Below are 19,475 nucleotides of genomic sequence, written 5' to 3'. Positions count from 1 at the left end.
TCAGGTCTTATAAAGAGCAGATTTGTAAATGAAATCATGTCAGCTAATCAGTGATATGACAGCAGATGTCTGCACATTAGGACAGATAAGCTGTCAAGTTCGTCACGAGCTCAACATTACACCCTGCATGTTAAAAAAATACAATCCGCACACACAACGGCAACATGGTGTATGTCTGCAATTTAAATATTTCAGTGTAAGATGTCCATCAAATCAGTCGTTTGGAATAATCGGGTTTTATTGAGCATACCTTCGTAATTTGACATCTGGAACAATGGATCAGCGATGTGATCTTCGTCAGACGCCGCTATAGTTCCCGCTTGTATCACCGCCAGGCAACAATCGTCTATTTGATTGGATAAAATAATCTGGAAATTATAATAATTTAATATATTTTTACAAGAACGCTGGTTGTATTGCTATATGAAGTCTGTGTTTAGCTTGAAAAAATAGTTTGCATTTGGAAAACTAGTTCCTTTATAAACCGCTTACCCACAATTCCTTTTTCTCTTCCCTGTCAGAAACGCCGCCATGAAGTGAGTGTAGTCTCTGTCCATCCATAAACATCTTAGAAGTTATCTGGGGAAAGCGCTTGTTAAAGTCTTCACGTGTTAATAATAAATATGATGTATATATAATAACTGTTATTTTTGACGTGTAGGGTCGAGCTGTGCAGTTTTAGTGGATATAAAATCTATCCCGGCCATGGTCGGCGGTACGCCAGGATCGACGGAAAGGTAAAACTATAACGTTAGGTGTATTTTATTTTACTGCTATTCTGTGTCGATCGTTGTATGGGTTCCTTACAACCTGTTGCGATGTGAACATTTATGTCCGGCAATCGTCTGTTTGTTTATTTACGGGGACAGTCTTGGCCTAATGGTTAGAGGACGGAGTGTTTGTACTGCTCTCTCTTCCACCTTCAATACTACGACTAAGCAAAGGCACTGGATCCTCAACTGCTCCCCTGGCTCCACAGCAAAAATAGATGCCCACTTCTCCGGGTATTTGTTCACTGATCACTGCTGTGTCTATGTATTTCTATGGGTTAATCGCAGAGCACAAATTCTGAATACTGGACACCATAATTAGATACACATCACTTTCAACTTCTTCTTCTTTCGTTTTTATTGGCAACCGCACTTAACAGTGCATTATTGCCATCATCCGGTAGCTTGGATCAGAAACATTCCTATCTCTTAACATTTATAAGCACACCCCTCCCCCCCCCTCCCCCCTCAAAAAAATAAATAATAATAAGATAAAATGAAAAAAAACCCACTGGCGCTGCATGTTCAGCTCCTCCAGCTTCCACCCCACTTCCCTTTAACTCCCACTACCCATCCGCAACCTTATTTACCTCCAGTTTTACTTACACTGTCTCACACTATACTTCATCCACATCTTCTACCTCTCTCTATAAGCCTAGATACATATTAATCCTACATTCTCTTCATTAAACCAGTATTATTTAAAAACTGAAACAACACATTAACCATACTATTTCCTATATCTGAGTCTAATATATTCTTTAATGTTAACTCTTTCCCTTCATTCTTCCATAATTCTTCTCTTAGCACTTCTCTTTCTTCATCATAACCATTACAATTAATAAACACATGTTGTACAGTTTCACTTTGTCCACATTTCTCACACAAACCCGTTGGATGCTTAGATATTAAATGTAATGTTTTATTCAAACCGGTATGTCCCACCCTTAGTCTTGTAATTATACTTTCCTCCCTTCTATTTCTTCCTCTTTTTCTACCCTTTCCCACTTTCTTTTGTATTGCATATAAATGTCTACCTTTACTCTCAAACTGCGCGCGTTTCTCAATACAAAGTACCGCTGATTTAAAAAAAAAAAAAAAAAAAGTACGCTGATTTTGGACGTGCATCCTCGGTAGTTAGTTCAGACTTTGTGTATTCGTCTCAGGAGTGTGATGTCCACGACAAATTTATAAACAGCAGCTTACTTGATAACCTCAGTCAGCTCGTCTTGGATACTGCAATTTTCCTTACTGTATATGTACAATAAAACGAAATAGGATATCAAATACCACTGCCTCCTTTGGTTTTCATTTAAGCATAATAACAGCTGCAGAAATGTACTTGGTTCAGGGATATGTGTATATGCAGCCATTACAATGAAACGAAATATTATATAAATTTGCCTTTTTTATTTTCATTTTAACATCTAGAGCTTCTGAATTCTTAGCAATACATATTACTAATCAGAAGTTAACATTTACGGAAGGAAATTTACAAAATATCTTTATGGAAACATGATCTTTACTTGATATCCTAATGATTTTTGGCATAAAAGAAAAATCTGTAATTTTGACACAATGTATTTTTGGCTATTGCTTAAAAATATACCCCAGCGACTTAAGACTGGTTCTGTGTTCCAGGGTCACATATTTGACTGTATAAACTGAATAAATCTAATGTCAGTGTGGTTTTATTATTGTATTAATGTTGATTCATGTAAATCCTCTTCTTCTGCAGGTTTTCCAGTTCCTGAATGCTAAATGTGAGTCTGCTTTCCTGTCCAAGAGGAACCCCAGACAGATCAATTGGACTGTTCTGTACCGGCGCAAACACAAGAAGGGCCAGTCTGTAAGTTTGCCTAATGCCGCGTTTCCACCGAAATTACCCGGGACATTTGTACCAGGAACTTTATTCCCCCCAGACCTGTTGCTTTCTGCGTTTCCACCGCGGTGTAAAGTACCGGGAAGATTAGACAAATAGACTGGTGACGTAGGTCTGCGTGCGTTTCTCAATACAAAGTACGCTGATTAAAAAAAAAAAAAAGTACGCTGATTTTGGACGTGCATCCTCGGTAGTTAGTTCAGACTTTGTGTATTTGTCTCAGGAGTGTGATGTCCACGACAAATCTATAAACAGCAGCTTACTTGATAACCTCAGTCAGCTCGTCTTGGATACTGCAATTTTCCTTACTGTATATGTACAATAAAACGAAATAGGATATCAAATACCACTGCCTCCTTTGGTTTTCATTTAAGCATAATAACAGCTGCAGAAATGTACTTGGTTCAGGGATATGTGTATATGCAGCCATTACAATGAAACGAAATATTATATAAATTTGCCTTTTTTATTTTCATTTTAACATCTAGATAAATTGAATACAGACCAAAGAAAACCTGTTAGATTCAACCCGCAGCTGAATTATATTTTGTTTAACCCCTAAAGACACATCAGAGCCAGCGGCACATATCAGAAGGTCTAGCCGAGATGAAGCTGCTCTCTGCGGATACATGAGGACTGAGCTCCCGCTGATCGAGTGGAGCTCACTGTCTACGAGATCGGCGAAACACATTTTTAAATAGGCGCTGTCTTCATAAATAAACCATAGATTTGAGTTTTAAACAACTACATTCTCGCCTGAAATACTTTTAAAATTACATTTCATGAAACAATATCAGTAATATTTTGAAAATATTGATCCGAATAAATGGTGGTTGAACTCAACCAATGCTGCATGAACTCAACCAATCAGGATGTTTAGCGCCAAAGTCCCTCCCCCGAAAGTTCCGGAACTTTGTAAAAGTACCACCTCGCCAGCAGGGACTTTCTGAGGGGCATTTTTTTTACCTGGAACTTTTAGTTCCTGGTTCCTGCGTTGGAAACACACAGAGTACCAGGCCAAAGTCCCTAGCTCCTGGGTAAAGTTCCTGCGGTGGAAACGCGGCTTAATATATGCTTCTCTAACCCTTCAGCAAAGCGTCACATATTGCATCCTGTCAGAAGAGTTCAATTACTGGCAGTGTTAATGGTATCTTGTGTCTAATGATACAATTTTTGAGCTTTAGAGATTTTAGAGACAGACAGGTAAATATTTAATGAATACAGTGGTTATTCTCTTATAAATTAACTTTCAGCCGCTCATTCAGATGTAACTTTTATTGATTCCACCAAGTACATGTGCCTGGTTGTGGGATCTAATAGGTAATGCAGGGAAACATCTATTAGCCCTCAGTAACATCCTAGGTGAAGGCATCTCAAACTCCTATGAATGAAATTGAACTAGGACATGGCTTGATTCCTTAACTTTGAAGACAATGGTTTTATGCTTCAGAGTTTTCATGGGTCAAAGATGGTCTTCGGTGGTGGCTGACAGTCATTCATACACACACAGTAAAAAGTATCCTACCAACATTATCTGTGAGCCCAATACTGGCAATAAATTTTAAATAAAAGCAAAATCTATTATTTTTTAACTTTTTTTTTAACTTAAACTACTTATTAAACCATTAAAAAAATAGACAAGAATAGTCCTATAGGGACTAACACGTGGTTTGGCAGCAAAAGTCCTTGATATTACGCCAGAATGAGAGTATAATTCCTGAACCTATCGGCCTGGAAAATCACAACTTTTTATTTTTTGTCTGTCTTTGTTCACGATTTAACTAAAGAAGAGTCAAGTTTCAAATAGAAAAAGAAATGTATAGAAACTCTTTGGTCATTTTTGAGCGAAATGCGAACAGTCTAATCACATTCAATGATCTATGCTAAGCTAAAAGTGCTACTGCCAGACCCGGTGATTGCCTGAATGGATTCAAAAACAGTAAAACTCAAACTGTATAACACTAGGCTCATTTTCAACTCGCCTATTTACAACAAAAGTGGAGTGTTCCTTTGAGATATCAGCACAATAACACACTCAGCAAAATATTTTTTAATTATCGTTATTGATAAAATCCCAAAATATTATATTTTTGTCAATATTGCACAACCCAAATTTAATTGATATGATTATTGATGATAATAGTTTAAATTAATATAATAATGAATACTTTTGACTCATCCATTTTCTTAACAGTGGTTTAAAGGCTGAAATGTAAAGTTTATTTTAAAACTTGTATCTAAACTGTAAATGTTTTTTACGGTAATTTTACGGTTTAATATGGAATTTTACGGTTTAATAATAGACATTGCCCTACCCTGCTCATATGGTATTTTATTTGTGCAAGTCTTAAAAATGGTCACAAAGAATGTTTATCAGAAGAAAAGGTTTTTTGAGAGAATTCGGGAAGAACATTCTCCAAATCCACCACATGAAATAAGGATTCAGCCTTCTGACCTTAAACCATCATTTTAGTTGATTTTTATTCATATGTCCGAGGGAGGGGGGAGGAAAGAGTGCTTTGCTTGGAGACCTAGAGAGTGTGTGGGGAGGAGTTCTCTGTTCTTTCATATGTGCAGCAGTCATTTATATCACTCATAAATTACATTTAATTGAACATTTTCCAATGTCTTTTTGCTACTTTAGGAAGAGGTGGCTAAGAAGCGCTCCCGTCGTGCAGTTAAGTTCCAGCGGGCCATCACTGGTGCCTCACTGGCTGAGATTCTGGCCAAGAGGAACCAGAAGCCAGAAGTGCGTAAAGCGCAGAGGGAGCAGGCCATCAGGTGATCAAGTTTTTCTCTGCCCTTCCTTTATTTGAGGACCCTGGACCACCAGGGTACAATTTTTTTTTTTTTTTTTATAACCTTTCAGTGAAATTACTTTCTATTAACTTTTAAAGATTTTTCAAATGTAATATGTTAAAGGGGGGGTGAAATGCTATTTCATGCATACTGAGTTTTTTACACTGTTAACGAGTTGGATTCCCATGCTAAACATGGACAAAGTTTCAAAAATTAAGTTGTACGTTTGAAGGAGTATTTTTGTTCCAAAAATACTCCTTCCGGTTTGTCACAAGTTTAGGAAAGTTTTTTTCGAGTATGGCTCTGTGTGACATTGGATGGAGCGGAATTTCCTTGTATGGGTCCTAAGGGCACGTCTCCCGGAAGAGCGCGCGCTCCCGTATAGCAGAGCACTGAGAGGCTGAGCACAGACATTCATTCACTGATCAGAGCGAGAGCATCGCGAAAAGTCACAAAAGAAGTGTGTTTTTGGTTGCCAGGGCAAGACAACCCTGCACAGATTACCAAAAAAAAAAACAGCATTAAGGGACCAGTGGATGTAGTTTATTTTTACAGAGCATCAACGGAGTTGTGCAAGTGTTTTTGTTTGTTCCCTGCATTTCGAAGATGCTTGTTTTACAAACAAGGCCCAGTTTGACGACGGTTTTGCGTATCGTTTATTTCTTAAGGATGATGCAATCCCAATGAAAACGTGTGTTGGAACCGCAGGCGGGGAGTAAAACTGCTTGAAATATCTCTGCCTCCTTGTTAGTGCGTCCGCCTCCCATGCCGGAGACCCGGGTTCGAGCCCCGCTCGGAGCGAGTTGTTGCTGCTGCTGGTCTCGTTCAGTTTCAGCCTCAGGATCTGATTCTGGATCATAAATAAACGGCTGAATCTGACTGTTAGCCATGGTTTATTTTGGATGACAGTTTTTTTTCCTCACGGTAATGGCACAACTTCCAAACGCTCTCAACGCAAAAGCCTACTGGCGCTCGTGATTCTTTAGCTCCGCCCACACGTCACGCCTCCAGCCGGTCGTGTTTTTCTGGGAAAAATCGGTACAGACTATCTTTCTCTTATGAATATAATAAAACTAAAGACTTTTTGGAGTTATGAAGGATGCAGTACTACTCTATAGGTACTCAAGATTAACATGATATTGAGTGAAAACGAGCATTTCACCCCCCCCCCTTTAATTTCAAGTTGTTGTTGTTGTTTTTTTTACACTCTTCAGATTTCATTGTGGGGTCATGTGTAAGTTACAAAAGGGTTTTGGCTGTAGAATTCAAAATCAAAAACTTTTCAATCAGTTATTAAATTTTAGAAGACCTAAAATTCTTAAGATTATTTCACGTAAAATGTCAAATATTTATTTTTCAAGTTTAACCCTTTAGGCGCCAGGTTTTGTTTTGGAAAAAATGCTGGATTTTGACATCAAGATTTCAAAAGCTTGTGGCTTGAAAGGGCTTAAAAATGGAGGTTTACTGTAAATTAGGAAAATGTTTGCCAAATGTTTATGTGGGGTGTAAGTATATTCTTTTAGTTTACACATTATGATGTCATCGGGGGCGGCCATATCAAATTTAATAATATTCAGGAAATAGTAGATACTGAATTGATGTTGCTCGTTTGATTTTTGTTTTTTGGGGGGGGGGGTGTCAAGTGACTGCGCTGCCACTGCATGCTCACACAGGGTTAAGCTTTGCTACTTTGACAATGCAGCTTGTTCATTGTCATATTAAAAAAAACAATTCATACATGGAAACAAAAACAAAATTATTCCAAAATGTTAAGATCAAATAATGTTGGTACGAATAAAAGAAGAAAAGTGTTTCATACGTCCAATAATAATAATAATAAAAAAAAAATAGGGCAATGATTCACATCTATATATTTTTTTTAACTTTGGCTCAAGTAAATAATTTAGATGTGAATCATTGCTCTAAAATGTTTAAATTGGAAGAATGAAACACTTTTTCATTGTGCTGCACAAGGTGATTTTTAAATAAAATTAAGTTGATGTAATTATAAGGTAAAATAAAAATATGAATTCTATACAGAACTGACGTTTACTTCTGGCTTTTCAAACGTGTATGCAAGTTTTACTTTATACAAAAAAAAAAAAAAGCATTTCAGTTGTGTCACAGTTTAGTCTGCTTCGTTTCTCATCCAACACGCGAGAAGTTGAGCTAAACATCCCTTCACTGTCTCCGCTTATGGAGGCGTGGACAGGTACAGTATGCTCACGCAGTGAGCTCTTATTTTGTGCAGTCGGCTGTTCGCTTCCTGCAATCTGTGCCTTAGACTTGTAGGTCTGCACTTCTAGTGCTGAATGGCTGTCCATGTCCTGCGCACAGATTTCGAAATACTTCCACACAAATTACATGACAGCGAATGATTACAATGTAGTTTGTGTACGCAGGCGCACTTCCGGAAAAACTTGGGATGTGGCCGTTTCTCACAGCAAGAAGACAAACGTTTCTGGAGAGGCAGAGGGCAGCAAAACGAAACCCTGCTGGCTGGTTATCCAGGATACTCTGTCTGGCGCATGCAATGATGACGCAGTGAATAGTGACTATTCTTTCTGACCAATCAGCAGTCTGCTGTGTTTTCATGTTACATTTTAGTATCGCCTCAGCTCGCTCAGAACCGAGTCGCGTCAAGGTGAGCTGATACGGTGTAGTGGAAATGCACCATTAGTGTTGCATGACCAAGTAAATGCACCTTCTCTAGTAAGCTTGTGTAGCGAAGTAGTTTGAAATATAATCTGAGCAGATAAACGGTCCATGTGGAGTGATTCAAAGGAGTTCCGTTTTGTTCGGTTTTTGGTGCATAAACATTATCAAACATCTAACTCCTCAAATCGTTTTATCAAAGAAAATTATATTGTGAAAATTATCACTATCAGATTATCGGCCAGCCCTAATTTCAGCCTTAAACAGCATTGTAACATGTTACAAATTGAGACAAGTGCAACAAAAACTGAACATTTTCTTTCTAACTGTATTTTTGATCTGATCTTTCAGAGCTGCAAAAGAGGCCAAGAAAGCTAAGCAGGCAACTAAGAAACAACCCACCCAGAGCGCCAAGGTAAGATGAGGGTTTTGTACAAAAATTCAAAACCATAAGTCTATGAGCTAGGTGTGTTTGTTCTTTGCCCCTTGAGGCGTTGCAGTGTGACTGATTCTGTTGCTTCTGTGTCATAAGGTGGCATAGAGTAGAAGGACTAAGTCTACAACTAGTACCCTTTTAATAATGAGTGCTCAGTGTCATTTATAGTCCTACACATGATTGCAAAACGAATAAAAATCCTTGTTTGAATATCTAGTCATTGAATTCATAGTCAGTAACATGTTTGTGTTGTTTTTAGGCCCCTGTTAAAGCTGCATCCAAACAGAAAATTGCCAAGCCCATGAAGGTCAGCGCTCCTCGTGTTGGTGGCAAGCGCTAAGTTAATGATTTAGTGTTTTGTGTATTAATAAAAGTTTTACTATAAACCTTGAGTTTTTGAAGTATTGATTTCAATGTTCTTTTAAAGACTTTAAAACTTTCATGTTTATAACTAAACTGACTGACTCTAAAAACAAATTTATATTTGGTCCTTGTGAAGAAATGTTGCTTTGGAGCCGCTGTACATGGGCTTCCAGTGTAAATACTCTTGAGTCTGATGCTGTAGTGAAGCCTGTGTCAAAAGTGAAGACTTGTTCACTGACACGGACGGCCGAAGTAAACTTTCGCCTTAAAGCCTGTTAAACTTTGTCTGAACAATCCGGACTTATGAAATATTTATACTACCGGAAGGGGACGCTGATTGTCTGCTCCGCAACAACAAGCAATTGTCCAGAATTATTGCACATCTGGACTAAGGACCAAAACTCCAATGACAGAATGGAGAATTGAATTGAAATTTATTTGACAAGTTTATAAATTTGTACAAAATACAAGTATTCCATTCACTTTAGAAAAAACTGTTGAGGATAAAAACATAATTAAGCCCTTGGCTTGTTTCCATTGCGGCCCTCGATGTTAATATAAAGGTTATGTGTACGTGCAGAATAGACAGAACAACAGTATCTCCTAATTGTAATTTATCACCTCAATAAAAAAAATAATTTTTAACAATATAGTAGAGATAATTCACCAAAAAATACAAATCACAACTGACAATAAACATCCCAAAAAAATGACACAATTTACAATAAAATCACCACAAAACACTAACTACCCTCACCAAACAGCCAACTTTTTACCATTCTTTTACAACTCAAAAAATCTTACTCCCTTTATTGAAACTGGTAATTTATTCCATGCTATAGCACTCGTATATAAAAAATTATTTTTCAACAACAACCTGTTAAATTTACATGGACAAATATTAAAATCTCTACCACTAGTTTTATATGAATGCTGCTGACTCACCATATAAAACTTTTTTTTTTTTTTAATGACTTGGAACCACATTATTGACAATCCTATCTGTCAGACCCATTTTTTTAAATATCACCCTTTTTTCCTCAGTCAATATCCCCAACTCCTTAAAACTTTCACTATGTAAATGCGCCCTAGGGGGGCATTCGTGGGAAGTCGTGGCCTAATGGTTAGAGAGTCAGACTCACAATCGAAGGGTTGTGAGTTCGAGTCTCGGGCCAGCAGGAATTGTGGGTGGGGGGAGTGCATGTACAGTTCTCTCGCCATCCTCAATACCACGACTTAGTTGCCCTTGAGCAAGGCATCGTACCCCCAACTGCTCCCCGAGCACCGCAGCATAAATGGCTGCCCACTGCTCCGGGTGTGTGTTCACAGTGTGTGTGTGTGTGTTCACTGCTCTGTGTGTGTGCACGTCGGATGGGTTAAATGCAGAGCACAAATTCTGAGTATGGGTCACCATACTTGGCTGAATGTCACATCACTTTAGAATGTACTTTTAAAATTATCCGAACTAATTTATTTTGAGCCTTTTGCAATTTATTCTTCAAAACTTGGGAACAACTATTATACCAAAAGGAGGAAGCATAATCAAAATGAGGTTGAATCAAGGCACCTGCTAATAATGGTAAAGAGTGAATGTCTAATAAACTGGCTTGCCTCGCTAAAAACTTAATTTTACCACATTTTTATAAATGCCTTTCTAGCCATCAAATCACCTGTTAATTTATTATCTATTAAACAGCCCAAATAGTTTACTACAGATTTTACCTCTATGGCCTTACCATTTATCTAAATTAAAAAGGTGTCATCCTTTTTTAATTTCACTTTAGATGCAAAAAGAATGGCCTCAGTCTTTCCTGCATGTAAGGGATAGTTTATTAACTAAAAACCATTTAGACATCACCTCTAGCTGCAAAGTCATCTTTTCTTCAATGACCCCCTCATCCTGATGAGATATTAAAACCGCTGCATCATCTGCATACAGAATAAGTTCCTCTGAGCATGCTGCTTTAAGATCATTTATATATAAAAGAAAAAATAAGGGACCTAAAATACTCCCTTGAGGAACTCCACAGTTAATAAATAAAGGACTAGACAAAATACCTTTAATGTCTACCCTCTGGCATCTATCATCAAGGTAGGACTGAACCCACCTAAGAGAATTCTCATCAAAATTTTGCAGGAATATTATCAATCCCAGAAGCTTTATTTGTTTTTATTTCATTTAAACATTTAAAAACCTCACTTAATTTACTGGTTTCAACTTAAAATAATCTTGAATAATTCCACGCTTCCCATAAAAAAATTTCACTTGTGTCTTGTTATAAAAATCAGGCCTCTTTGGAAGTTGGTTATATAGTTTATTAGCTAATGATGTGAAATAATGATTAAAAGTTTCAGCAACCTCCTTTGGATTAGAAATGAAAACCTCCACCTTTAGGTTGATATTTGCAGGGTTCCCACGCTTCTTGAAAGTACTTGAATTTCAGACATATGGATTCAAGGCCTGGAAAGTACTTGAAAACCAACATAGGTCCTTGAAAGTGCTTGAATTATTTATATGAAATCAGTTTTGTTTGTGCTGCTATTTTTTTTATCCGATATATTTTTTTTGTCCGATATGTGCTTCTGTCAAAAACATATAACCCTAACCGCGAGTTTTGCATCCTGCGGGAACCCAATCCCAAAGTCTAGCGCATTAACCTATGGAGAAGCAGTTATAATTAGCCTATCAGCCTCAATGCCGGGAAAGTGCAAATTCAATAGGATTTACAATAAAAAAAGATTTACAAAATAATTTTAACACGTCTCCAGGGGCTTAGATTATGCGGGGACATGTCCCACCACTTTATATTACTATTATATATTTTATATTATATTCTGATTTGCTGCTAAAAAACACTTATGATAATTTTGAAAAGAACGGAGTATAATTTTTTTAAGGTTTCTTTGATGAATAGAAAATTTCTATCTGAAATAGAAATCTTTTGTAAAATGATGTCTTTATCATCACTTTTGTTTTTAAAACCTTTTTAAATAAAAGTATTCATTTCTATAATTTATTTTCCAAAAAACACAAAAGACAAAAAACAGACTCTAAGCTTTTGAATGGTATAGTGTATAATGTTGCGAAAGCTTTTTTTTTTTCACATAAATGCTGAATTTGGATCCTTCTATTCATCAAAGAATACTGAAAATTTACTCATCTGTTTTAAATCTTGATCATCAGCAAATCATCATATTAGACTGATTTCTGAAGGATATGACACTGAAGACTGGAGTAATGATGCTGAAAATTCAGCTTTGATCACAGGAATAAATTACAATTTACAATAAATTCAAATAGAAAACAGTTATTTTAAATTGTAAAAATATTTCACAATTGCTTTTGCTGTACTTTGGATCAAATAAATGCAGGTTTGGTGAGCAGAAGAGACTTCTTTAAAAACATAAAAAATCTTACTATTCAAAATCTATAGACTGGTAGGCTATATTGATTACAGAAATGTTATATTGTAATGTTTTATATTGTAGTGTGTGTGTGTGTGTAATTTCTGTCCCCCTCTGAAAAGATGGCTACGCCCCTGCACGTCTATAACAAGTGAATGTACAAATTTTTAATGTTACCAGGTTTTACTATATTATTAAACATTTAACAGCTTTTTATATATATAAAAAAGCTGAGATAAATTAATTCTTAATTTAAAAACTCTTTAAAAACTAGTGTAATTCATTTTTTAATCAATATATCAGAAACTGCATTTGAATATTACCAGTATTGAATTTAATGGATTTCAAGTCCTTTAAACACGACTGTCTAAAACGGTTTAATTTTATAAAACCTTCACATTAAAAAAATCATTATTACTCTGACATTTCTTAATGTAAATATTAAGTGTAAGTACAGTAAGTTCTTTCATGATGTTATGCGCCGGGGGTGTGAATTTCAAAGGAGCTTGATTTAATAAAATGGTGCTTTAAAAAGTCTTTGAAAGTCCTTGAATCTGGTGTTTATGAAAGAGTGGGAACCCTGTATTTGGAGACTTTTCCTTAGAATCATTTGAATAACCTAAATTCTTTAGCACACCCCATAGCTTTGGGGTATTTTGTCTTCTGCACTATATATATAAGAATGATCACTTATACAACAGTCCATAACACCACTACTGCCTATCTTCTGTGTGTCAGATAGTAATATCACATCAATAACAGACTTAGTTTTTGGTGTAATTCTAGTTGGCATTGAAATTATTTGTTTCAAAACAAAAAAAAATTAAAACATTTTTTTAAAAGACTTATACATTAAAGAGTCACTTTTTAACATATCTGTATTTAAATCACCACAAATTATAACTTTGGAATCATGGTGTTTCAAACAATAATTTAAGACCCCCTCCAACAATTCATAAAAATCCCTCTGATCCGGAGGACGATAAAATGACCAAACTAAAATGGGCTTACTCTTAGGTAATAAAATGTCCACCCACACGGCCTCAATAGCAGCACTGACCAAATAATTTCTATTATTAAACGTCAAATCCAATCTGACAAATACACAAACACCGGCACCTTTACGATTTCTATCTCTTCTTATCAAATTGTAATTTATTTCAATTTCAGAATCCAGAATCGAACCGTCCAACCAAGTTTCACTACACCCTAGTACCGACAACTTGAGCTGAGAACATAGCAGTCATATCTCAGAGATCTTTGGAAGTAAGCTCCTAACATTTAAATGAGCAATAATTAGACCATTTGAGGTCTTCCTTAAGTCAATACCATAAGCAACATCCTCCCGAAATGAGCTAACTGGCTCATCCAGATGCTTGTGTTGCTTTAACAAAACCTGTTCATACAGCTGGTAGTCCTCGTGCTCCGGGCATGAAAATGCATCAACCAACCTGCAGGCCTCAGTTCCAGCAACATGATGAATCACCTCCTGCCGTGACACATCTCTAGAATCACCATGCAGAGAAGTTAAATTCTCCCAATGTTCAGCAATATAATTCCAACCCACAATAGCCCCAGATCGTCGATCCTCCTGGCCGGACGCACTCAGCACATCCAAATAAGACTTAGAATTGACAAGGCTTCGCTGTTGATTATCTCTCAAGATGGGACCGGGACATTGATGTATATCACCGGACAGAAGTAAACCCAGGAATATAATAGTCCCCTTATATCTCCGATTTCTATTTGCTCCACTCTTCCTCATACACGGAACTGACCACGAGTGGCAAATGAACGTATAATAAACAATATTTGAGCCAAAACCGAAAAACTTTTTTACGTTTCCACTTTCTTGCATCCAAAATTTAAAATGTCCTTCAGTAGATTCCTTCTCACAATAAAATAAGATAAAAAAAAAAACACTGATAAGTAGGAGAACTATTTGCACATAACACCTGCTTGCCGCCATCTTGGACAATTGCAGTTCATTGCAGCGTAAAGCATTCACTTCCTGAAAAAACCTTGGGAGAAACCAGGCTCAGTCAGGGAGCCAGTTCTTCTCTGCCCAGACGAAACCAGCAGTTCAATTCCATGCTGCAGCAAAGTCAGATTGTGCAGAAGAATCATCTGTTGCCGTCTAGGAGACAAGGTTTTGACTGTGGATTTGTCTCTGTGGCTCATCTAGTTGTTCTGGTGTTCGCTGACATTTAGGGCATTCTAGGTCCTGATCCATCAGGGCTGAATATTAGGGCTGCTCCAATCATGATCGGCCGATCATTAATGCGCATCTCGTCAGTAAAGCCGGTTCTCTAATCAGCGATAAATTCCATCAGGTGCGTGATTTCACATAGAGCAGCTGTTACTACACAGAGCCGTTGTTAACTAAGAAGATGCGCAGATAAACGCTGAAAATGAATGTGGATTTGCGCAGTGTCAGGAGAAATGGGCAGGATTCAAATGCGGGTTTACACAAGGCTTTATTTAAAGCAGAGGAGTCAGAGCAGATGAGTCACGTTCACTGGATTACTCGTAGTGACTGAATGAATAGTCGAAGCATATGAATCACAGCCGATGAGTAACGCTCCACGGTAATTCGTATGACCGCTGAGACCGGAGTGATGAGGACAGGAAGCCTCCAAGAGCTCTGCGCTTTGTAAGAACAGGGGGCAGAGAAATCAGCTAAACACACTGGAGCCTGAGGACAAGACACGACAAAGGTGAGTGCCAAGAACAGCTAGAAGATCGGAGCTATTGAAACGAGTAACAACAGTCTGACAATAGACAGAGAAACACAGGGAATGATAAAGGGAAAAAATTAGAAGAACATAGAAAACATGTGGCGAGCAATTAAGGTTCACAACACAGAAACAAGGAGGGCGGGGAAAACTCAAACAGGTAGACGCGGTGAGCTGACAAGTGATACAAACACACACACACACCAAAAAGGCAGGTGATTAGTCCCGAGACCCGACAGCGCAGCTTCTCAGTTAACATTGGCTCTGTGTAGTAACAGCTGCTCTATGTGAAATTACGCACCTGATGGAATTTACCGCTGATTAGAGAACCGGCTTAACTGACGAGATGCGCATAACGATCGGCCGATCGTGATCGGAGCAGCCCTAATGAATATGTACCGACTATAAGTCGCACTTTTTTTCATAGTTTGGCTTGTCCTGCCCTTATAGTCAGGTGCGACTTATTTATCAAAATTAATTTGACATAAACCAAGAGAAAACATTACCGTCTACAGCCGCGAATGGGCGCTCTATGCTGCTCAGTGCTCCTGTAGCCTCTCCCTGAAAACATAGAGCGTAATGTTATTTCTTGGTTCTTGGTTCTAAATAAATGCGACTTATACTTCGGTGCAACTTATAGTCCGAAAATTACGGTACTGGATCTGGGTGACTGCAGTGACCATCTGATATAGTGACCTCAGAATAAGAGAGAAACAGACTAATATTATCGTAGATGCCATTCTGCGGCTAGCAGAAACTAAACTATGTGCAGTATTTCTAGACAGAAAGGTTACACCACCCCAAGAGGGATGAAGACCTCTCTTTTCTCTCATCTGTTTTCAACTGGACATGGACAGTATACCGTACACACAGTTTCAATGGAGGGACTGAAAGCTCTCGGACTAAATCTAAAATATCTTAAACTGTTCTGAAGATGAAAGGAGGTCTCACGGGTTTGGAACAACATGAGGGTGAGTCATTAATGACATCATTTTAATTTTTGGTTGAACTATCCTTTTAACCCTTATGTTATATGTTATGTTACGTCCCCCTTTTTTGGGGACATTTTCGTCCAATAGGGGGTAAAGTTGAGTCTTATTTTGGCCACAACTTACTTTGTGTTTCAACAAATGGAATGATTTTTGGTGACAAATCTCATTTTGACACATATTTTAAAAAACTCAACAATACACTGGGCAAATTCATTCCGAACATTACGAAAGGGTAGTGAATTTGAACAACGCACAAGGGTTTAAAAAAATAAAACTCAATTATATGTATCATGATACACTAATGATTAATTATTTTATATTTAATAATACAAAACAAAATAACTCCACATGATGTTTCTCTCTCTGTGCCATTTAGTGCTTTCAGACAATGTGTCTTTAATCATTTCCATGCATGGTTGCATAATGTAATGCCAAAATACACAATATGTTTTAAATTTTAAAAAGTCAATTAAAATAAATCATGATCTTTTTCTAATGTATGTTTTCATGGGTGTTAATCGCTTCAATTTTGTTGGAAGAAAAAACAACACTGTGATAAGGGCTGAAGGTGAACGCAACGAAGATGTATTGGAATTGGATGAGAAACCGAAACGTGTATTCACAGATGAAGATGTCATATCATAGCAATCTATCAATAAATGCACACACCTTGTACTCTCTGATGTTCACTCTGCTCGGCACCCCTGCGGATTGAAAAATGCACTGAATCCATGCAGACTCAGATCAGGTGAGGAGCCGGAACTTGCCACCATATCAAATGAGTTTTTAAAGGGGACTTAAGTGATCACAAATTAATTATTCAAAAATATTTTTTAAGCCCCCCTAAAAAGGGCCTAATGACGCTCCTGGTCAAAATGCACTGTTGAGTTGAGCACTGGTGAGTGATTTTGTAAGCACGGCCTTAAATTAGTTATAAAGTTCAAAACAATTGCAAAGAGTTGGTAGAAAAAAATGTCTACAGTTACTATCGTAAACTCGGTTCCCTGGGAGGCAGGAATGAGACATTACGTCAGCTATGACGTTGTTTTATGGTGTCTCCTTTATCTATACACCTTTTACCTGTTTCTTTATTATTCTCAGGTAGGTAAGGAAAGTCGACCCTGGACAAACCTATAAGCATTTCAAAAATACTTACAACTTGCTCAGTAGACTTCCCTGTGGTCAGTTCTTGCTTACGGATCTTAAATTACTACTCTTGCAGACCATAACTTGTCAATAATAAAATACAAGTTAACAAAAGTTATATCAACGTACAATAGTAAAGTTACAAAATCAAGGTATAATCAGCTGGTATCAGGCGTCGAGGGATACTGTGCTTCTTCAGTATCCGTCCGTCGAGTCTCTCTCTCAGTCTTTTATACCCAGACGTCAAACGCTGGTTCTTCTGATGTTATCACCTGGAGTGCTGCCAACTCCTCTGCCGAGACTTTCAGTTGTTAACTTCGCATTGCTTTAGTCCTTTTCCTCTTCTTTTTCCTCTCAACCATCTGTGAAATACACCTTAACTACTATATTGTCCATTTATCATAAAAACTATTTCTAATACATAAGTGTTTCTACTCTAAATCAGTCACTACATACATTTCATGAAAGTAAGCAGTTTTCTTAATGTTAGTGAAGTTACACAATACATTTTCCATTTAGCATTAATCACAGGGTTACATCTTTGTACTTAAGCAAAAGCATTATTATTACTTAGGTTACAGTATATCTGTTTATAGCAAATTAAGCATTAATCAAGACAGTACAATTGCAAAATCATCATCTCCATTAACAACGTATATGGGGACTCCTCCCTTCTTCACTTTTGCTGAAATCTTATGGGCTAACACCAGCTGGGGACAGCTAGCCAATTGAGGCAAAGCATGCAAATACTGACAGGTCAGCTGGCAGTATGAAATGCATGGGCGTGAAAATTACGTCAGAATCAGGCTGAACGCTAGCACAGCTGGTCAAACAGCGACCACGGTGGCTAATGTAATGTCTCATTCCCGCCTCTCAGGGAACCAAGGTTACGATAGTAACCAGAGATGTTCCCTTCTAGAGGCGGTAACTCGACATTATGTCAGCTATGACGTATATGGGAACTGTATTCAATCCCGCCGTGAGAGCAGTGAGATAAGCCCTGAACGGGGTCAATCACCCCCACACATAAGCAAGACAGTTCTTGCCAATGGCCGTGTCGCTAAGAGTGCTAGCATCTGATAGGCGGAACTAGACCAATGAGATCTGCTCCGACCCTAACAAAATTAGCATATCTTCATGCAATAACTCAAAGGCTGCCCTGAACAGGGCAGACACAATGCAATAAAGCACTCAAGCATGAAAGTTAAACACAGAGTCAACAGCGTTTGTGGTGACAACTGCATAAACCTTATAAACCAAAACACAGAGTTAACAGACATGGTAACTACTGTTTAACTGTTTATAACATTATGAATAAAACTTTACTCACCGAAAGTACACGTGCCATCAGTCCCAGAAGCCTCTGAAATTCCCTCAGTGAAAATGACCTGCCCGGTCTGAAAACGACACGGAGTTGATGAAATTGCCTCTATACGCTCTAGAGAGAGATGGGCTCGCATCGCCATCGAGTCCAAACATATTCCCAGATATGTTATAGTCTGACTCTGTAAAAAAACGCTCTTCTGCATATTCACATCCAGTCCCAGCGTATCCAAATGGTGAAGCATTGTTTCCACGTGACTGATTAGCACATCTCTTGAGTGGGCTAAAATCAGCCAGTCGTCCAGATAATTCAAGATGCGCATTATGCTCGATCTGAGGGGAGATTTCGCTCTATCGCTCCCTTCTTAGGCAAACTGACAACTTCCTGTCTCAGAACAGGAAGGTTTTGGGGCAAAGTTATTGACGGGACCATGCCATTGAAGCGGGGAGGTCTGCGTTTGAACTGGAGAGAATATCAGAGGTGACAGTGTTCGAATGGTGTCAAAGCTCTTGGAGGCCCCCTCTTGCTCTTTCCTCTTGGAGGAGCTCTTTTTCTCCATTTAGCCTTAAATAATACATTAATACTTAAATAATACATAATAACGGAAAATAGGATACAATTCATAACAAAAACGGTTGATCTGCATGTTTATCTACGGCGTAATAATCAATGCATGTGTGTCTAACGCACAATTTGTGAGGGTTAGCAACCCTGCTTTGTCATCGTTGACACAAAAAAGCCTTCACCTGGTGAACATGTTCATCAGTAATAATGTCCTTAATTAAATTAACACTGTTTTTGAGCAGTTAGGCCCCGTGTCCACCAAAGCGTTTTTAGGCAGCTGAAAAAGCCAGGCGCTCTGCTGAAAATACCCACGTGTGAACGCTTGAGAACGCTTTTTGTGGGCTCCGTTTTTTTTCAGTTGAGACCACTGATCTATATATGATATCTATATTATAGATCAGTGG

At 37.9% G+C, this 19,475-nt stretch overlaps 2 protein-coding genes, 1 long non-coding RNA gene and 1 other non-coding gene across 9 annotated transcripts in view; 3 read left to right on the top strand and 1 right to left on the bottom strand.

The window, feature by feature from the left end:
- The window catches only part of LOC128015112 (centrosomal protein of 97 kDa), a 57,187-nt gene extending 56,605 nt beyond the window's left edge, over positions 1-582 (bottom strand). For all 5 annotated transcript variants that reach the window (XM_052598805.1, XM_052598819.1, XM_052598809.1 and 2 more), the window contains exons 1-2: positions 493-582; positions 251-368 (exon numbers count right to left, since the gene is read on the bottom strand). In XM_052598805.1, the coding sequence (XP_052454765.1) occupies positions 251-368; positions 493-567 (193 nt within the window). In that variant the 5' untranslated portion in view covers positions 568-582. The remainder of the gene's footprint in view (positions 1-250; positions 369-492) is intronic.
- The window catches only part of LOC128015250 (uncharacterized), an 89,059-nt gene that overhangs the window by 67,155 nt on the left and 2,429 nt on the right, over positions 1-19,475 (top strand). The gene's annotated exons all lie outside the window — the stretch shown is intronic.
- LOC128015180 (60S ribosomal protein L24) lies at positions 458-8,928 on the top strand. Of its 2 annotated transcripts, XM_052598859.1 has the most exons (6): positions 459-536; positions 662-737; positions 2,509-2,619; positions 5,297-5,433; positions 8,458-8,521; positions 8,802-8,928. In XM_052598859.1, the coding sequence occupies exons 1-6, from the start codon at positions 532-534 to the stop codon at positions 8,880-8,882; spliced, it is 474 nt and encodes a 157-aa protein (XP_052454819.1). In that variant the 5' UTR covers positions 459-531; the 3' UTR covers positions 8,883-8,928. The 2 variants fall into 2 exon arrangements, with proteins under 2 accessions (XP_052454817.1, XP_052454819.1); XM_052598857.1 differs by lacking the exon at positions 8,802-8,928 and having other exon boundaries at positions 458-536; positions 7,854-8,499.
- On the top strand, positions 8,585-8,719 carry LOC128021306 (small nucleolar RNA SNORA17). The gene has a single exon (XR_008185516.1). It is a non-coding gene; the product is annotated as a small nucleolar RNA SNORA17 (small nucleolar RNA).

Source organism: Carassius gibelio, chromosome A1 (genome assembly GCF_023724105.1).
Source record: "Carassius gibelio isolate Cgi1373 ecotype wild population from Czech Republic chromosome A1, carGib1.2-hapl.c, whole genome shotgun sequence".
NCBI classification, from domain to species: Eukaryota; Metazoa; Chordata; class Actinopteri; order Cypriniformes; family Cyprinidae; genus Carassius; species Carassius gibelio.
Note: the sequence above shows the minus strand (reverse complement) of the source record. Positions and strands in the feature narration are given on the sequence as shown.

Bases quoted from the DNA above. Each gene is read 5' to 3' on its own strand.
- LOC128015180 (XM_052598857.1), top strand. The intron at 738-2,508 runs GTAAAACTATAA...CTTCTTCTGCAG, and splicing joins ACGCCAGGATCGACGGAAAG to GTTTTCCAGTTCCTGAATGC. The intron at 2,620-5,296 runs GTAAGTTTGCCT...TTGCTACTTTAG, and splicing joins AACACAAGAAGGGCCAGTCT to GAAGAGGTGGCTAAGAAGCG.